Source organism: Dioscorea cayenensis, chromosome 16, assembly GCF_009730915.1.
Source record: "Dioscorea cayenensis subsp. rotundata cultivar TDr96_F1 chromosome 16, TDr96_F1_v2_PseudoChromosome.rev07_lg8_w22 25.fasta, whole genome shotgun sequence".
Classification (NCBI taxonomy): domain Eukaryota; kingdom Viridiplantae; phylum Streptophyta; class Magnoliopsida; order Dioscoreales; family Dioscoreaceae; genus Dioscorea; species Dioscorea cayenensis.
In genome coordinates, this window is record NC_052486.1 from 4,551,469 (window position 1) to 4,572,479 (window position 21,011).

The 21,011-nt window shown below is 32.3% G+C and overlaps 3 protein-coding genes across 6 annotated transcripts; 2 read left to right on the top strand and 1 right to left on the bottom strand.

Annotated features, from left to right (window-relative positions):
- Positions 1–2,272: 2,272 nt before the first annotated feature.
- LOC120278450 lies at positions 2,273–2,686 on the top strand. The gene has a single exon (XM_039285244.1). It carries the CDS (start codon positions 2,273–2,275, stop codon positions 2,684–2,686), a length of 414 nt encoding a protein of 137 aa, XP_039141178.1.
- Positions 2,687–4,758: 2,072 nt separating this feature from the next.
- LOC120279500 lies at positions 4,759–5,344 on the top strand. Its single transcript, XM_039286435.1, has one exon. The coding sequence runs from the start codon at positions 4,804–4,806 to the stop codon at positions 5,206–5,208; it is 405 nt and encodes a 134-aa protein (XP_039142369.1). The 5' UTR covers positions 4,759–4,803; the 3' UTR covers positions 5,209–5,344.
- A 2,978-nt stretch (positions 5,345–8,322) lies between these two features.
- Positions 8,323–18,162, bottom strand: LOC120278416 (homeobox protein knotted-1-like 13). 4 transcript variants are annotated; one of them, XM_039285204.1, is made up of 6 exons: positions 17,354–18,162; positions 10,205–10,325; positions 9,230–9,423; positions 9,007–9,138; positions 8,788–8,924; positions 8,323–8,690 (listed from the first exon to the last, which is right to left on the bottom strand). In XM_039285204.1, exons 1-6 carry the CDS (start codon positions 17,996–17,998, stop codon positions 8,687–8,689), a joined length of 1,233 nt encoding a protein of 410 aa, XP_039141138.1. In that variant the 5' UTR covers positions 17,999–18,162; the 3' UTR covers positions 8,323–8,686. The 4 variants fall into 4 exon arrangements, with proteins under 4 accessions (XP_039141138.1, XP_039141135.1, XP_039141137.1 ...); XM_039285201.1 differs by having other exon boundaries at positions 8,323–8,725; XM_039285203.1 differs by having other exon boundaries at positions 8,323–8,717; positions 17,354–18,161.
- Positions 18,163–21,011: the final 2,849 nt, after the last annotated feature.

Sequence of the window (21,011 nt, forward strand, 5' to 3'; positions counted from 1 at the left end):
AAAAAAACTCAATTGAGATATAAGAATTAGTGAATTAAATTTCTTATTTATTTTTAACAAAAATCAACCAATAAACAAAGAAATAAATAAATAACACGGAGAAGTTTGATAATTATATATTAATATATTAAATTTGTAAATATTTAAAAAATGTAAAAATAAATGACAAAATTAGAAAACTCTACTGTATAAGGTCATTTATCAATTTAAATATCAAATTTGAGTAGGTTTTATAATATAATTATGGATTTAATATAATATTTGCTTATTATTAATTATTATAATATTTTTTTATATTTAATTATTGACCCCGGTTCAACCCCGGTTCGACCCGGTTGAACCCATTGACCCCTGACCCCTGGACTTAGCCGGATTATTGCCCGGGCCGGGTCTGACAACCTTGATAAACTTGTAAATTTTCTCTCTGAAATTGTTATATACATAAGCTCAAATTAAATTTATTATTATTATTCAATAATAAATGACAACTAGAGGAAAAAAATGTTGATCTAAAATATTATTAAAGAGTTTATTATTATTGCTTTGAGACTATGAAGTATAGAGGTTTTTTTGAATAGTTTCCTATTTTCAATAGTTTTTAATGAATTGAAATTTTTTTAAAATATATGAAAAATCATAACAAACGATTATAAGCTGAAACCATTACCCACGTTTGTTTAGAAGACAAGTAATCCCTCAACCAAACAACTTATTATAATTAATTTTTTTATAAAATATTAATATTAATAATTATTATTATTATTATTATTTTTAAAAAAAATAAAATTATAATATAAAAAATATAGTTTTTATTAATATTATTGAAGCTCATCTAAAATTTCCCTCCAATCTAAAATTTCAAATAAACTCCCTCAATCCCACCACTTCCCAAACAAACACGATGTCATTAGTTAGTAGCTTTCAGAGTTTTCAGAGTTCATATCATTATTTATTTTGACCTTCAAATAAAATAAATCTTTTAATTATATATATATATATATATATTATCAATTTTAAAAATTTCAACAAATCTAGAAATTTTTTTTTAAATAAAAAAAATTAGACAAGTCATCTCAAACACACATCTCAAATCCTCAACCGTACTTAAAAAAAAAAAAGTCAAACTTTCGGCATAGTAGTTACTCACACTGTTACTCGTCCATTACGATCATAATTTTTAAATCCTTAATATAAATATCCCAAAATAATATAAATAAATTTATTTAATCATAAAGTTTCAAAATAACATAATGAACCACTACTAGTACTAAAAAGCATCCTTATCATCAACATCATCCATACAATTATCATAATACCCTTTTCCTCTTTTTCTAGAATACTTCAGACACTATCCCTATCGATATATATCTTTAACTAACTCGAACTAATTTTTTTAATTCATATAAATTAAATAATATGAGTAAATAAAAATAACGAAAGACAATAAATTTTTTCCTTGACTACAAATATCTCAAAATAAACAAAAATTAATAATATAACAATAAATTTATTTAATTATAAAATTTTAAAATAGCATATAATGAACCACTACTAAAAAAGTAAAACAAACAACCTCATCATCATCATCGATACAATTACATAATACCTTTTCTCTCTTTCTAGAACATTTTAGACACCATTTCCAATTATAAATATATTAACTAACTTCAACCGTTTTTTTTTAATTATATAAATTAAATAAAATAAACAAATAAAAATAACCAAAAAAAATTAACTTTTTTTTCCTTAATACAAATATTCTACTATATATATATAATTATAGAATTTTAAAATAACATATAATCAACCACTACTAAAAAAAGTAAAAAAAAAAAAACCCTTATCATCATCATCCATACAATTACCATAATACCCTTTCTACCTTTCTAGAAACACTATTTTCATCTATAAATATATTAACTAACTTCAACTGATTTTTTTAAATTCATATAAATTAAATAAAATAAACAAATAAAAATAACCCAAAAAAAGTAACTTTTTTTTTTCCTTAATACAAATATTCCACTATATATATATAATTATAAAATTTTAAAATAACATATATAATCAACCACTACTAAAAAAAGGAAAAAGGCAACCTCATCATCATCACAATTACCATAATACCCTTCATCTCTTTCTAGAACACTTCGAACATCATCCCTTTCCTCCGCGTTTCGCCGCACCTTCCCACCATCTCTCTCTCTATATATATATATACACACATCCCAAAATCCCTTCATTCAAACCCTAAAAATCCCCAAATCCCTCAATGGACTACGATTTCTCCACATCCCAATCCCAATCCCAATCTCAATCCCAATCTCTCAAGCTAAAGGTCCGATCTTTCCTCTGCTTCTCCTGCTGCTTCCGCGAAGACTCCGACGACGCTCCCACAACCACCTCAACATCTCTCCTCCGATCCTCCTCCGCATGGGTTCGTTCAACAGCACCGGAGATCGCCGATCGCTGCCGATCCTTGGCTTCTCGGATCCACAGGCAACGCCGTCGCTCCGTCGATTTCACTTACGATCCTCTCGATTATGCCCTCAATTTCGATGATGGCTTTGATGCCGCTGCAGCTGGCGATGGGGGTGTTTCCTTTGATGGTTTCAAGTATCGTAGCTTCTCTTCTCGCCTCCCTGCTTCGCCGCCGGTGACCCTCGCCGTTGCTGCGATGAAGTGATCTCTCGATCCATTGTCTTGGTTTTGAATTTTGATTTATTTGTTTGTTTTTTTTTTTCGTTTAAACCCCTGTATGATAGTTTAATTATATATATGGCTTTGGATATTTATTATTTACATGTGTTTCTTTGACTTATTTTTTTTTTTAATTGGAAAATTTAATTTTTTATATTTTTTTATTGGTTTTGTTTATAAAATTTAAGAAATATTTAGATTATATACACATTTGGCCAATTATTTGGCCAATTGGTGAATAGTATATAATAGCTATATTCTATTTGACCCACTTTATTTTATTACTCACATGATAACTAATCCTATAAAAAAAAAAGTAAAAGTAAGGATGAAAATAAGTATGATAAAATTAAAAAAAAATTATTTATTTATTTATTTTTAATGTACTTCGTTTCTCTTCATTTATTCAATATTCCATTCTATTATTTTCTTTTGATTGTTGAACCGAAACCGAAAGGCTTGGAAAGCGATCGAAGAGTTTCTCCATCAATCTCCTAAATTTTTTATTATTACTATGTTTAAGTTTCTCTAGTCGGTTTTTTTTCTAATTAATTTTAATGTGAAAAAGACTCGTATTTGCTATATATATATATATACGGATAATAGGTTATTATGTATTTTTTAATAATTTAATAGAAACTAATAAATATAACGATAAGTATATTATAAGGAATACTTCCAAAAATAATCAATTTAATAGGATAACAAAATATTATTTGATTATTTATTTAATGTACATCAAACACATGTAAGATATTATCATGCACATATTCTTTCCTACCTTATTCATCCCTCATATAATATCAGTGGTTCACTAAACATGCCATATTATTTATTTATATATTTAATAATTAAAAAAATCATAGAGAATACTCTTTTAATCAACTTGATCATGACTAGTCTTTCCAATTTAAAAATTTTATTAAAATAGAAAGAAATTTTAATTTTAATTTAACTTAAATTAAATGAATTCCAATTTAAAAATTTTATATCAAATACCTTGCCGTCCATCATAATTTTTTTTAAATATAATTTATATTTCAAAATTCTACATCACCAAATACAGAAAATCCAAAACACTGGTTATATTAAGGCTCTCCCATGTATTTGGGTTATTAAGGAATTAAAATTACTTTACCAAATCAAGTGTTTGTTTGGATGCGTTTACAAATTTAGACATAATTCCAAGTTTTCGACTAGCCAAAAATCTATTATTATTGTTCTTAGTAATATGGCAAAGATTTCTTTATAAAACAAAATCTAATGTAATATGAAATCCAGCATTTTAAATACATCTACCCAAACATCTTGACATTTCCTGCATTTTCAAATATATAATTTACAAATATATTATAATATCGAATCCATTCCATTTCTAATCACATCTAACCAAATTATAGCTAAGAAAAATTAAATATAGCCTTATAGTGAGAATTCTTGAAATCAAAATAGAAAGAAAAGAATAGTTCCCATAAAAAAAAAATCAAACTATTTGAATTTAATTTTCCTCTTATATAGATCTCTAGTAAAATAGATTATGTATCATTTAAAATATATATATATATATATATATTTCATATCAATTAATACAAAAATTTTAAAACTAAATATTTATTTTAAAATATTAAAAACAAAAATCAAACACTTGTTTTGATTATTGAATTTACAAAATAAAATCTAGAATAATATTTATCATTAAAATACATTTTTGTTTCATTCAAAATAGCAAACAAAAGTTAAGTATTCAAAATCAAAATATAATATTATCATCAAACCATTTCCCATTTCATTGAAAACCAAAAATTCAAACAGCATTGTCCAAACAATTAATTTTTACAATCATACTTAATTTTTTTTTTTTTAAATTCTTGTGTTCGTTAACTCATAATTTTCAAATTCTCAACTTTCAAAGAGTATAATATGTAACAAAATTAAAAAAAATATATATAAATATCTAATTGTGACGTCATCGACAGTTACAGACCTCGTACTTCGAATCGAAGTATGACAATAAAATTACTAAATTACCCTTCCATCACTTCAAAAACCCTCCCCCACGACCTTCTCTCTCATTCTCTCTCGCTCTCGCTCTCGCTATCAGAGATGGAACCTCACCGGAGATCCGGCGATCCACCGGCATCGTGGCCAACGAAGCCAAAGCTTCGAGCCTCCACCTTCTTCTCCTGCTGCTTTCGCGGGGCCACCACCAGCGCGAAAGCGGATGACCACCCCACGACTTCGCTGATCCGATCGTCGTTCACCTGGCTCCGATCAGTGGTTCCAGATATCGGAGATCGGTGCTGGAGCATCATATCAAGATTCCGGAGATCGCGACGGCGTTACGGCGAATTCAGGTACGATCCGCTCGACTACGCTCTAAACTTCGACGATGGTGACGATAACAACGGCGGCGACGGCGGAGGCCTTGTGTTCCTGGCCGATGGGTTTCGGTGCCAGGATTTCATGTCCAGGCTTCCGAATTCTCCAGTGCTGCCGCCAAGTAGATAGCAATGCTAGGGTTTTGGCTATACATCTTCGGATCTGGTGTTAGGGTTTGATTGATCCTTTGTTTTATGCGCTTTTTTTGATTGCAAGATTATCACCATCTCGATCTCTTGAAGATGAGATTGGCTGAATTTCTCAATCATCGCAACCAATTTAGGTTTAGGGTTTTTTTTTTTGAAAATTTTCTTCTTTTTTTTTTATTTGTAAAAAATAAGAGTTTGGGTTTCAATTAAGGCATTGGGTTATGAGCGAAGGCTCGTCTCATGGAAAATGAAAAATAAATAAATAAATAAAAAGCTTCATTTTTTGCAAGTGTGGATATAAGAACTTTTTATTTTATTTTTTTTATTTTTAATTTTAAAATGTTGTTTTTAATCTGACCTTAAAAAAAGGAGACCGAGTCTAGGCTTCTTTATTAAATTATATATATATATATATATCAATAAAGAAAATTTAGTTAAGAAATATATATACAAATTTAATTAAATTTACCGATATTTTATTTAGTTTTTATTTTTTTAAATTTATGTTAATGTAAAATATCATGAAATTTAATAAAATGAGTTATATGTTTAATATGTAGATTATATATTTTAAATTCCATTCTTGTTGGATGCTGATGATCCTATGTGTGTGTGTTATATAGTAATACTAATAACTAACTGGAGTAGATTAAATTTGTAAAAATTTGGGTTATTTAAGCAAGTGCCTTTGAGTTTGAATCAACCATTTCAAAAGACTATACTTTTTGAAAAAAATATATACGCTTCTCTTGAATGGTATGATTTTGCATATTAAAAAAAAAAATTGAATTCCCCAAGTACTAAATTTTTAATGCAAAGGTTTTACTAATAATTAATATTTACTCATTTGAGGCTCTCATTTTGCATCGCCTTATGTTTTGAAATGTTTTAAGCTGTTAGCATCAAATGCTAACAGCTTGTTCGGTGAATTTTTAGGTATAAATTTAGTGATCTTGAAGTTCTTTTTTTTTTTTGTTTTTCATCTTAGCCATTGGACAATGGTATGATTTTGCCAAATTAATGATAATAATAGATATATACATACATATACATATGTACATGTATACATACTAGAAAATTTGGGAGTTACGTAGCTCTCAAGTATTTGAGATTTTATAGTTAGGCAGCTCTAATATAGATCACAATCGGCGTTAGCTTTCCAAACAATGTCAAATTAATAAATTTTAGATAAAATTCCCAATGGATATTGACTCGCCAAATCAAGAACTTGAATTTTAAATGTACTATAGGAGGCAAAAGGACAAGATTTAACCAAATTATGACACGATTTTATTTGGTTAATATTAGTAAAAATAAGTAATTCACAATTGAAGCTTGTACCAATTAACATTGACAAAAAATTAAGTAAAATCTCATTAACAGCATTGAGCCGGCAGCTTTAATCTATATTAAAATTGGAGGCACATATAAGAATCAACACTGGTCTCTAATTAACAAATTCTATTAATTAGAGACAATGTATCTTTGCACCTTTTGTGTTGTGTTATTTATCCCTTTGAAGGCATCTATCTACATACATACATACATACATAGCAAATTAATAAATAAAAAAAAGCAATAATAAAAAAAAATACAACAAATATTTATTTTCTCACCCTTCTAAAAAACCTTTGGAAAATTTAGGATTTTCTATTAAATCTTTTCCCATTCTCTTAATCTTAGTTTAAATCTCTTCCCAATCTCTAATCAGCCCGTGGAACACTTTGACCAATAACTGTGAAAGAAACAAAATTCCTCTCTAGGAAAAAGGTTTAATAGAGATTTGTTCACACACATTATTTAAACGGCCGTATACATGTAACTTTCAGCTATTCCAAAGGCATCTATAAATTATTTAAAAAGGACCATATTTTTTATAAAAAAAAATAATTACTAATATGTTTATTTAAATAATAAAATGTCATCACAAATAATATTTTATAACACAGCCAAGTTAAGGAATATAGAAGACAAAGTTCACAGCAAACGTGTGTGCTAGTGTACATACATATATACAGGGGCGGACCCACATGGGGGCCAGCCCCGGCCGGACGGACTCACATGGGGGCCAGCCCCGGCCGGAAAACTTTAGAAAAACCGTGTCCAATAATATTTTTTTATATGAATATTAATGCTTTAATAATATTTTGCTTTATGCTAATTTAATATGTAATGGGTGATGTCTATTGGTCTATGAGATGAACGACAGTGAGCTCACCATGCTCAAATCCTAGAGTCTAGAATCAGTAAGCTTTTTAATAATTTTAGTAATTAAAAACAAGGTTTTTTTCTTTCAAAAAAATTGTGAAAAATTTTTAAAAATTATATAACAAAAAATAATGATCTAAACTTTTATGATTTTTTTAATAATCAAGAAAAAAATTAAATTAATAATGTGGCATTGAAAAATTTTTTTCTTATTTAAAAAAATTACTAATTTTTTTAAGTTTAAATAAAAGTTTGAAAAATTGTTCAAAAACATCCCTCACAATTATAGTGAGTTGACTTCAACCCTCTTTATCGACGAAGTTTTGGCTTTACCACCTGGCGCGATTTGGACCGAGGAGAGTACATGGCTAGCTAAAAAACGCCAAAAAAATTAGAAAGCTGATGAATACGAAAAATATCGACTTTTATTTAGTCTCTACTGAACTAAATTCCTAGGTCCGCCACTGTGTATATATCATCACTGAAGTGCTTGTAATCCTCTAAAAAACTCTCTAAGTTTCATATGTCATCTTTCACATCTCTCATCATCATCATCATATGAATCTTTGGGGTTCTCTACACATAATTATCTAGAAATATCTAGAAATTTGCAATTGCATACACGCACATAGAAAACATACAAGATTTAGTATGTAATAACAAGCACATTACATGATTCCTCAACACATAAAAAATAGCCCATAAAATGCCACAAACGGGAGGTTATTAATTACTTATTACTGTACATCCCGAGCATGTATTTTTATTCAAATAATATGTGAATAAGCAAAAATAATAACTTAATCCACCACACAAGGGCAAGAATCAAAATGGTTTTCAACCAACTTCCTCGCACACACACTACTATTTTACACACCTTCCTCCATCAAACAAAAAAACAAAACCAAAAACTAACAATTCAGACTTAAAATACACAACTACTTATTCACCTGTATATATATATATATATATATAGAGAGAGAGAGAGAGAGAGAGAGAAAGCAGGATGGTGCTAGTTTGGGCATTTGCAGAACTATTGCTTCATCACTTGCTACTAATCAGCTAACTTTATAAACAGCAATCATGCCTGACGGGCTTATCTATATATATAGAAAGAGAGAGAGAGAGAGAGAGAGAGAGACAATCCAGTATATTCCGGTGCGTACCTTCTTTGAGATTGATTAATGTGTTTGTATGTATCCAAACACAGGCTTTTACTGTTTTCAAGTTCCGTTTCGGGCCCGTAGTAATCATCTACAGATTATTTGGAAAGCCCATCACCTGCATTACTTTCTTTTCAAAACGTATATTTGATATGTAGAGCAGTTTGTTGCAACAAGCTGTGCCTTACCTTTTGCGCTTGCTTTTCAGCACAGTTGATGATGATGGATTGCTGTGCCAGTTCCTTTTCCTCTGGTTTATGAACCAGTTATTTATCTGTTTCAGTTGCAGTCCTGTTTCTTGCACCAGCCTTGCCTTGTCATCCTCCTGAATGAAACCATTAGGGTTAGGCAAAATTAGTAAGCTAGAAGGACAATGTAAGGCTAGACTATATGGAAGACATCCTTACCGTTGGATAAGGCCACTTAGAGTGGGACTGCCACCATGACTTTAAAGTTGAAGTGGTATCTCCAGGGAGTTTACCAGCTCTCCGTTTGCGTAGGATTTCTTCCCGAATGTCCACTATCTTCTCCTTGTAGCCCTATAAAATGAAGGAACTTGATGGTCGTCACTCTTAACAATATATGCAGATAAAATTATATAATTCTGTGAAGGTGGGCTGGTGATCCTACATGTTTCAATTCATGTTTCAGTTCTTGCCTGACACGCTCCATCAATGAACGCTCACTCTCTGTTGGAACAAGAGGACCGAAACCCATAGTATCCGTTCCATCCAAGCCTCCATCAAATAAGTTTGTTTCACTATCTGCCTGGTCATCATCATCGTCAGACATAGTCGCGCCAGTGCCTTCACCAGGAGAGACACCTGCCAAATCAACAAAATATAACTGTAACTTTCAGCAAAAACCCTTTATTCACCGCACAACTGCTAGACCTAAGACTACTTTACATAAGCACATTCCCAAGCTAATTAAAAAAAACAAAGAAACATAAGAAACAGTATGTCAAAGCAGTGTATGTTCAAGAAGACTGGCTCTATGAGACAAGTAACAGATAAATTCTTCACCAAGAAGCAACCATTACAAAAACAAGATGAATAAACTATGGATAGCATGCTAAAATTGGATTTATTGACTATAGCATGTCCTGGTTGTCTTTATAGTATTCCAATTTTGAGAATCAAGGGTGATGCATCAGTTTAGCAAAATATGGGAATCAGTGAAACAAACAAGTCAATAAGCCTCAGTTTGCTTTGAGTTTCAGGCCAACATATGGAATCTAGGCCCTGGTAAACATACAAAATTGAATATTTCTACAGCAGATACACATTCACCATTCTGCAAGTGCAGGCCCATGCATGGTGACCTATTCTTGTGGAATACTTCCACTAAGTGACTTTGATGCTATAATGGAGTACAATCTATCATTAAATAAGCTTCATGAAGATGGTAAGTCCTGGCTACTTTTGAAATGCTAGCATGTGGCATAATGAACCATGCCACATACAGATTTGCCATATCATACCTTGCTCAGCAGGTAAGTTCCAACAAATAGAGCTGTATGGATTGCTTATTGACCAAATTTATTGTTAACTATCATGCTGAATAATAAATTGCATTTAGCAAATGGTAAAATCAGATCATCACCTGTCAGGCTTTGTAATGATTGTTCAAGTTCCCAGCAGGCCATCACTGCTTCCATTGCGTGAACACGAACATGTTGTTGAAGTTGTTCCTTAAAAGAACACAGTAACAGGACATAGTGTGTCTAGCAAACATAGAAAAGAAGGAATCAATATATGAAAACTCATAAAAACCAAACATCAAAAGAGAAAGGTCATCGCTACTAGTGTAAATAGATGTTAATCATTAGATTGACACTATAATCAACTAAATGCAAAAGCAATGTCTCACCACAAATACAGCGCCCCCTAAATAAAACTTTGTTCAATAATTTCAGACCATGGCTATAAAATGGAGTTCCTAATAAGCGCACATAAGATGCTAACCAATTATAAGTTTCACCATACATAAAAACAGAAGAAGCCTGTTTGATAACATTAGCTCTCTTCTACATGGACTGATTAGAAAAGGATAAATAAGCCCAGAAATCCCACTTGACAATTAATACCACCTATGAGATGTATTTATCTAAAAAACAGAACAGCTCACTACACAAATAAGGCATGGCAACTCTAAATGCTTTTGCCACATCATATTATGATAGAACTGGAATACTCTACATGAATCAAAATTACAAAACCATATAGTTTCTCAGACATTTCAACTAGCATAGGCACACCTCTTAAAATAATTCTGATCTTCGAACCCCAAAAAAAATAAATAAAAATAAAAACCCTATAAAGAACGGCTACTGAAATGAGAAAGCACAAAGTTGAGATTGCTAATCAAACCAACCTGTACCCTCCAATCAAAGAAAACAATTTTTTTTTAATCAACCGTGTATCTTGGAGACCCAAGATCTCAAGCATAATGACTTGAAGCAAGCTTCAAAAGCAGATTTTGTCAACTATAAAATCAAAATAACTCAGCAAGAAAAAATTCTGCGAATTTATAGGGTATATTCTAGCAAGTTCTTGAAGTTTACTGTGCATGACAGTATAGTAATACATATCAGGAAACCAACAAGTAATTCCCTCGGAAGACTTCAATCAGTAAAGCCATTAATATGACAAAACAACTAACAGATAAATGTTCTTATCTGTAGTTATAGTTTATATATGGTGAAATTTTCATTTACTATACAAAAAGAATACTTAGATATATCGAAATTAACAAGGTTTCTCTTATTCTCTCATGCCTGGCTTTTATTTGAGAAATAAGCTATTATTGTCTCATGCTTAACTTTTATTTGAGAAATAAGCTATTATTCTCTTGCACTTGACCTTTATTAAAGAAATATGCCAACATCAGTAGATTGTGGCATTAGGTTACTCAGAAATATGATCCTTAATCCAGAGCAACCTATTCTTAGGAGGTTTGTTTCTGAACTGGTTTAGGGTTTAGGAACAAGCTATCTGATGCAAATGACATACCAGGAAAATTCAGAAGATATTACAAGAAAAAATATGATTCAAAATAAGGGGTTATTACTAAGATCTAACATATCAGTGTTATGGGGAGTTTAGTAATATCTTGACCCTAAGGGGCTATTCCTACCAAAAAGTCCTATATAATTTATAGGTCTCGAGTTGGTATGAATGCAATTAGTTACATGCTTATGGTTTGATGGGCCATCTTCAATTTGATGATAAGGAAACTAGCAAGCAACTCCTAAATAGTGGTGACACGTTATATGCTAACATGAAAGTTGTGGTCACCATCTATGGTAACGTGACACGTTATATGTAACATGGAAGATGTGGTCCCTGTCTATGGTAGCTACGCCAGATATATTAAAATGGATGACATAGGCACCATCCATTATATTTGTAGCAACTTTACTATGGTATATGCCGTATTTTAATACATATCATGAGTAAAATGACAACCTCTATTGAACAATGAGTGAGGTTACCATCATTAATACAAATCTTCGTGCTCCTAAATACAAAGAAAATAAAGATTTGTAAAGGACTAACATGTTCCAGGTGATACAATGCAACAGTAATGTGATTTATTAGGCCATCATTGACAGTGGTAGTTATGAGAATGCAAACTTCCAAATAGCCCAGAAGAAAAGTAAAATTAAGACCAATAAGCATCCCTCCTACTAATACGTAGTAAATAGTTTCCACCAAGCAAAGATAACTTGACAAGGAATTTTATGATGTAAACTCACTCAAGATCTGTGGTGTGATGACATCAGTATCATTGTAGGAGTAAATACCTAAATACTTTCACAGAACATTTTGGTCATATTGACAGAAAGGAAGTTACCCAAAAATAAACTGAACAGGATTAGAATAATTACTAGTCTCATATCGATAAATTAATAAATATAGATATAAATATATAAGTAATCCAAATTAAGCTGAGGTTTTCGGTTCAGTCGAGTCTAGATACTATATTTTTAAATTGCATCTAAAATAGTTTCAAAACTTAGATAATTGGCATGATTGAAACTTGGCTAGTTACAATAGACTAGATGTATGGAAGGGACATCTTGGAATAACTAATAGTCCCACATTAGCTAAGTTAATTGATATGGATATGAATATATAAGTTTGGGTCTCCCATCCTACTTAGCTTAGCCTATTGGGTTAAATCGGGGCCAAATAAACAATGATATGGACTATGGTAATACAAGCTAAAAGATCAATCCTCAATTGAATCTAAACAAGATATCCACTTTCGTAAGCTGCCTAACTATACCTATGTATAAAGGCAAAGCATATGGATGAAATCTGTATATTCTTTGCAAAAGAATGCTTTTTCTCAATAAAAAGCAAATTTAAAAAGCCAAAGAATCAAAACAATTAATCAAGAGCAACTTTCGATATTTTATTACTTTTAGAAGAGATTGTTTTCCAAATTGAGAGGATATTTATGGCTTTCATAAATCCCAACTCTCAAAGGTCTTAGTTCTCCCTTATTATTTGTCTCTAATTTAGATTATTTTCCTTCCATTATCATTCCCAATTTAGTAACTTATGTACCTTTTATTTGTATACTCCCTTCTTGGAGAATTTTATACTGGTTTGTCCTTACTATTTTAGGTAAACATATTAGGACAAGACTATACGTTGGAAAAGTACTAAGGTATCAATTTTTCCATGTGAAAAATGAAAAGCTTTAATTTCACAAAACTTTCCCCATTTCCTTAACTTTTTGTTTCGTGCTTTCTTGCTTGCCTAATTTGGAAGCTTCTGTCCTGTTCTAATTAGTTAAATTGTGCTTCCTTGTAACTAGTGCAAGCCTCAGGCAATAATTTGTAGATCTTCATAGCGTTTGTTCAATTACTGTAAGTGATGTAAGCAGTATCCAATTTACAGGTAACCGATATTTCTTTTGTTTGGTTTGCCGTGTGTACCCAACTGTCGTATGAGTAGATTCACACAACGGGCCCCAAATGCATTTACAACCAAATTAGCCACCAGTCAAAATAATACATGTATAACATTACATTGAGTTTGAATGGGTATTAGCAAAGATGAGTCATGGTATTGATTTGGAGCATTAAGGCAGAGACTTAAACTAAGGCATTAAAAAGAGAGTTTAATCCTTAGATGTGTAAATGGGGAGAGGATGAAGTTCGCAGTTAAGACTTGGTTGTTTGGGTTGATAGGAGATTAAAAATAGTAGTATTTACTAACTTTACTGTTATACCCTTTCAAATAATAAAAAATATAGTCATATAATTTTTATATGAAAAACAAATATCCATAGAATTAGAATTTTTCCACTATAAACTAAAATACTTATATTTCATTGGGGAAAAAATAACTCACCAAAATATTAATTTCAAGAGGGGGATAAGGAAGATGATTGCTTTGCAAAGAGAAAGATACAATGAGCATTAAATATAAATTCTTCATGAAGTGTATTAAAGTTTAGTAGATAATAATAATAATATTTATCTAATGAAGGTGAAATACAATTTTCCACAAGTTTGTCTAATATCCAACATAGTACTAACTTTAATATCCTAATACTAGGGTCAAGCCTCCTTAGTTCCACTTAATGATGTTAGTTCTGGTGAGGTTAGTTCCACATCAAACAACCCCTTCCATGTAAGTATAAGATGCACCGTGACCATGGCAACATGCTAATGCAATGACCACAGGGACTTGGTACCATGTCCTCGTGGTGATCCAATGATCAACGTTGACAGTTAAGGATCACACAATCATCTCTCCCTATGATATGCAAAGAGAAATTTGTGCAATCTAAATTAGGGATTAGTCTTTATAACATTTATTGGGGTAACAGCATCAAGACCCACTCATAGCAAATAGACCAACAATTGGCATTGAATTTGGAAGCTTGAAAGATCATATAACATAATGTTGGCTTCACAAGGAATTTTGGCTAGTAAAAATTCATAATCACATTGGTGATATTTCGGAGTTGCCAACTTCCAGGTTAACACTCCTATCTTAGATTCAAAACGAGAATCCAATAGGTAGATGTTATGCATGATAAATAGGCTAAAGTCCAAAACCACGGGTTATCTTCATCATATTAGCAGAATTTAGATAGAGCTCAGAATGGGGCGATGCAAATTACATTGTAAATTGATGCAATCCAACTCAAGGCTAATCACCCCCAAATCTCAGCTGAGCATTAGATAGGTCAATCTGAATGAAAGATCATACTTATTTTACATGTAGGTCACTGTCAATAGATATTGTTCTATGAGAAGTTGCTTAGTGATCACCTCCAAATCACAGCTGTTTGCTAGATTGGTCAATCTGAATAAAAGATCATACTGATTTTTCTTGTACCTCATGATCAATAGGCATTGATCAATGAGAAATCGTTTGTTAGTCTCCTAATATTGACAATACTTGATGACACTTGAGCTCATTCTGGTTTATTTGCCAATGAATTGTTTAAGGAGATTGAGACTGACCAACAACCATATCATCCAAACTAGATTCTCCAGAAATGTATGCCTTATATTACCTCTAAGAGGTTGCTTCCACACAATATGGTTAGACAACTACCAAAGTGATCAACCATGAGTTTGACAAAGGTGTTAAGGCACATCTATCATGGGCTAGAAATAGTTTACAGACTTCTTAGACAACTGTAATGTTAACTGGCAAAATAACTACTAGCTATACCACCATCTTTTATAATTCCAAAGAGACTCCATACCAACTATTCAGTAGGATTTTATCATCTTCACTATTAACAGAGGTATCTTGTGACAACCCAAATGTTCTTGGGTCTTTCCCTCGGGTAGCATGCTCATCATTGTCATTCACATTATCAATGATCCACTCTTTCAGACACGCACAACATGACTCCATAACATTTCTCAAAATGACTATCAATTTTGTAGCTAATAATGTATTGTTGGAGATCATGCCCTCAGTTTTTCACCTATCCCAACAAATGATACTAGCAACTAAAATTAATATAGCAACCAAAAACCATGAGAAGCTGATCTAAAAATAGAAAGTTGTGTAAGTTTGAACAAGTAATATGATGAGGATATGCATCATATATAAAATAAACCTTTTTTTCTCGAATGCCAAGGTAATATAGCTAATAAATGACTGAATTTTTGTGACTTACAATTCATTGTTGAAAAGCATTACATCAGTTTTTCGCTTATAATAATTCATGACACTGACAACCAGAATTAAATTAAGTAGCCAAAACTATGAGAGACTACAAGAAAGATAGAAAGTTGTATGTGCCAAACAATTAGCCAAACAAAACAAAACACTTGTCACAAAATGGTTGATTGCTAGTTTGCAAAATCAAACAATACTAGTTTTTTCGTCAGAATGTGAATGAAGTCCAGCAGAACCCCTGTGTATCCACAAAAGACAAAATTTGAAACACGTACTTGAGCTTCATGCATGCAACACAGACATTTGTTAAATGTGGCAGAAAGTTTATTATCACTAATTCATTAATGAGAGAAATAAGTTATTAGCTAGTTATTCCATATCTTAAAATAAGATAGTTGACTTAGATGAATAAGATATTATCCTATAAAATTAAAAGCTATGACCTGCCAAAAGTATGAGAATCACCCTGAACTTCTGGTTTCATTCATCTTGCACTCAAAGCTACTCCCAACCACCTCAAATATAATAGTCGCTGTTAGTTGCAAGCAACTAGTCATACAATCATAATGGACATCATGAAACTTTTGAATGCTATCAGTAAATATAATGACAATGTCAAAGGTCCTGTCAGGTCCCATGACAATTCACCAATAACCCTATCAATTATAATGTTCCTCAACCTAGCTCAACATTTCTCTTATAGCTTAGAAAACAAAATTAATTCAACATATCCCCCACACAGAATATTAACCCAGAAAAAAAAAATTATAATTCAGACAGCTTCCCAGACTGCATTTTCCAGTTAAAAATCCAGTTTCAAAGATCCTTTGCTTAGCACAACATGTATCTAAGAGACTCCACAATTAGAAATAGCTCCTCGAAAAATCAGAGCATCATCGAACTGGTAAAACTTATTGACGAAACAGCCATATAGATGAAACAAATAGAGCTGTTTCCTAACTTGGATATGACCAGATATTTTTCCTTCTCTATTGGATAGATAGGAAACCTGATAAATAGAGCTCAAAACCTAGAAAGAAAACCCTACTACCACATAATATTCTCTCTTTCCAATCTCTTTTCATCATCTCTGATACATAGTTCTAATCCTCCTGTTCCTAGTTCAAATTCCAGATGAATACACAACATTAATAAGGCAAAAAGAATTAAGCAGCATGACTATTCAATTAGCCACCCACACAGACATAACAAAGAACACAGAGAATAACATTTTCAATAAGTCAGGGACTTTTAGTAGTCTGAATAACAATATCAAAAACTTGGAAGATATAAACCGACTTGTATAACTTGGATTAAAAACATAAAAAGAATACAAGAATCAGAAACCTTGACAGAGGAAAACAAGCTAAAAATATGAATTTTCAAGAAAATGAGAAAAAAAAAAAAAGGGATGGCACAAAACCAACAAGAAATCACAAAAATGAAAGAATTATCAGAGAAAATTAACAAAATTCGATAATTCAACATCCATAAATACACCTAAATCATCCAAATAAGGCCAAAATGGACAAGTCACATAAAACAACGCAAGGATTTAAGAGACAGAGAGATGATAAGAAAAGCAAACCATGAATTGATCAAGCTCCTTGTCATCACCAAGCATTTGAGAGCCAGCACCGCCACCAAGAACCGAATACTTGGCGACAACATGCTGCGACTGGGCCAGCTGCGCATCGATCCTAGGGAGCTGATCCACAGGTGTCGCGATTCTCAAGCACGCCACATGCGCCGACAGCAGCTGCTCATACAGCGGGTGCGCCAGTATCTCAGCCTTATACTTCGCACTCTGCCACCCACCATCTCCCCCTCCACCATCACCTCCAACCCCCATCGTCCCTTCACCTTGACTTCCACCCCCACCCAACTCCCCAGCTCCAGCAGCCCCATGCGAGATCGCCGCAGGAATAATCGAACCACTCGAAACCGGCACCTCATCATCACTCGCGCTCCGATTCACCATCCCCACCCTCGGCATCCACCCACCCGCCGCCCCCGCCCCAGCCGCTCCCGTCGGCGAAGCCGACGACTCCGACGTCGTCTGCAGATGAAGAAAACTCCCATCAACATACTGATGCGCTCCTTGCTGCCTCAGAATCGCACTGTTCAACCAAGTCGGCGGCTCCGACGCCGAGGGTTTCCCAGCCGCCTCTTCCTCCAAATGCTGATCATAGTGAGCCAACCCCATCTCATGCGGCTGCATCTGGTACGCCATCTCCTCCGCCACCGCCGCCTCACCCTTCTCCGGCCGCCGGAGACATCCAAATCTTGGAAACCCTAGAAAGTGAAACTAGGGCTTTATATACTCGTCTTGAAGAACAAGAAGCATCAACAACGTTGAAAAACTCCTCAACTCCCCCCCGACGATAACAAGAGCCTTGATAATTATCCTTAAATTTTTTAATTTTAAGGAAAAAATAAATAAATAAATAATACAAGAAAAATCATTAACCGTTGATCACGTCGCCGGGAAATATTAAACGGATGAGAAAAGGACACGAGGGAGGAGCAAAGTTACCGGGGGAGGTGAGAGAGGAGCAGGGGTGTGATAATGACGGGGAGAAAGGGGACGATGGGAAAGGGCGCGAAGGGGCGATCTCAAGAGGGTTGAGTACAGAGGGGCGAGGACACGTGGCGGGACGAAGGGGTTTGGACCACTTGTATGGGACCCACTGTTGAGCACGCCTGGGAAGGTTGACGAATGGAAAATGGACACGTGGAAGGAAGACAGGTGGCAGGTTTGGATTTACTGTTGGAGGGCGCCGCCGGCAGGGGGATCACGTCTTTTGCTGTCCGCGTGGTTTTGGTTGTGGAAGTGGTCCTGACTCACTCTTACTGACTAACTCCGTTATTTGTTTTCACGTTGCCGTTACTCACGAGATTCACGGATGATGGACGTCTTTTTTATTAAAAAAATAAAAAAAATAAAAATAAAAAGATTGATTAAGAGTATTTTTTTTATGTAATATATATACCCCTAGACATTCCTTGTAATGTATGTATATGATATCCATCTATTTTTTTAATGTTGTGACATTATTTTTTAAAAAATAAAAATTTTGTAATGTTAATTAAAAAAAACCCCGAAGATTTTGTATTTAAAATAACAAAATTTATAAATATATATAGATATATATATTTTTTACAACTGTAACAACTCTATATATGGGGGCATGTGCACAGTTAAAAATTAATCATGCTGTTATATTATGCTTCACTGGTAATATAGAGATTAGATTGTATAAGGCTCTTCCCATATCACTATATTCGACATGTTTTGAATTAGAGCGATAAAAGTCTCATAAACTAAGTTTTATGTAATGAGGCCATTACATGACACTGTATAGTGCAAGAAATTCACTAATGAATATAAGATTTTAAACATTTATAAAGTAGTGTTTTATTTAAATTTTATTTTATTTACTATTTTGTCTATATTTTAAGTCTTTATAAATACTTATTTTAGGTTTTCTGAAAAAAAACCAATTTATTGAAATTTTATGTTTTTTCAACTAATTTTTGAATGATAATTCTTGTATTAAACTATGCCTCAATTAAAACTCTTTTGTCACAAATATCTGATTTGAAATAAATATTTTATTTATAAATAATAATTGTATTTATTTAATAGACTTTAAAAAATATATAATACTTTTTTTTAATATGAAATTGCTGAAAATTTTAAAATTGAAGGTTTTTTTATAAATTGAAATTAAGAAATTATTATTATTATATTTATAAAGAAAAGAAATTTGAAATGAGGTTAAGTTAAACGGCGTGGAAATTAAAAAAGGTGCGGTGGTAGTGGATTGGTCCCCAATTGACGGAACTGAAGCTGTGGGGCCCTTGTAGCGGTACGTTGCACCGGCATAAGTGAGCACACGTGGCATGACGACCTGCAATGTGAAATCTCCAAACTGCCCTGCCGGCTATCACGAGCGCTAATTACTCACCTCTTGTTCTAGACTCTAGAGTCTAGAGTGAAATATCCAAAACTACCCTCGCTTTTGTTCACTAATTACCGGCCCCCGCACCCATGGGTACTACAGTAAATCCAGCATCATCATATAACCCTGGAAAATATAAATAAATATGAAATTCCACATGTACCCCTTAGAAATTATGAAATTACATGCATGTATGTGTATACCTTTAAATTTATAATGTCTTTATAAAATACATAAATCACAAATTAATTAATAAAAAATATAACAAGGTAGAAAAATTAAAAAAAAAGGTTAAAAGAGTGAAATAGATCATGAATAGTAATTGAAAGTTCTAAAAAAAAACTAAACTAACTAGAATAAATACATAGATAGAAAGAGATTTTGGTGATGAAAATAATATATTATATAATTAATAATTTGAAATGGTTTTTAAAATCTTTTTGCAAATAAACCTGAATGGTTATTATTAGTACATGTTTTAGTAATATATAAGTATAAAAAAAATTAATTCAGATCTATTTTTTATGCCACGTCAGCATGAATTAATGTAGTTAAGTGTTTTGAAATCCGTTTATTTGCAAACGGTTTAGCTTACATGGTATTAAAATATTACAATTCAAATCACAAATCCCGAATTGATAAAAAGACAAATCGTAAGGTAGTTCATCAAAAAAATTTTTCCAGATATATATATTCAGATTAGTTGAATGATATGTCATTATCGTGGACTAGTTTTAAAACAAAAACAAAAAATGAAATCTCTGTGGACAAGGGTATGCTCAAGCACCCCCTTATCCTCTTCCTTCCTCTTGGTTCTAGCTACCATCGCAATAACCATGCAATTGAAGTATTTGAATTTCATATGAAAGATTAAAAGGTTTAATCTTTTCTCAGTACATGGTTGATGCTAAAATAATTGAGTTTAAGATTATATAGAAAAAAAAACTAATAAATAAATATGAATTTTGATTTTTATATATATATATATATTGACAAAGTTAATTTAGAATTTTCTCAAATGATTAATATGAAACACTTGTTATACCTTCTTGCAAGAGATATACACATATGGATCTGATTTTTACAAGGGTATTAATGTAATTTCATAAATAATAAATAAATAAATTTAAAATAAAAAAAAGTTTGGAGTGGGGCCCACGGGGTCAATGTCGGGCAAAGCACGTGTCCTGGATAGTATAAATTCGGGAAGGTCAGGTCAGCGCGTGGTTGGGGAGATGGATTTTTAGGGTGTTCGGTTTCATCACGTAATGCACACGAGCG

Excerpts from the sequence above, each read along its gene's own strand:
- LOC120279500 (XM_039286435.1), top strand. The coding sequence starts at position 4,804 with ATGGAACCTCACCGGAGATCCGGCGATCCACCGGCATCGTGGCCAACG.
- LOC120278416 (XM_039285201.1), bottom strand. The coding sequence starts at position 17,998 with ATGGCGTACCAGATGCAGCCGCATGAGATGGGGTTGGCTCACTATGAT. Across the intron at positions 8,925-9,006 it reads CTAAGTGGCCTTATCCAACG|GAGGATGACAAGGCAAGGCT; the intron begins GTAAGGATGTCT and ends GGTTTCATTCAG. Across the intron at positions 8,726-8,787 it reads CTGAAAAGCAAGCGCAAAAG|TAATGCAGGTGATGGGCTTT; the intron begins GTAAGGCACAGC and ends TTGAAAAGAAAG.
- LOC120278450 (XM_039285244.1), top strand. The coding sequence starts at position 2,273 with ATGGACTACGATTTCTCCACATCCCAATCCCAATCCCAATCTCAATCC.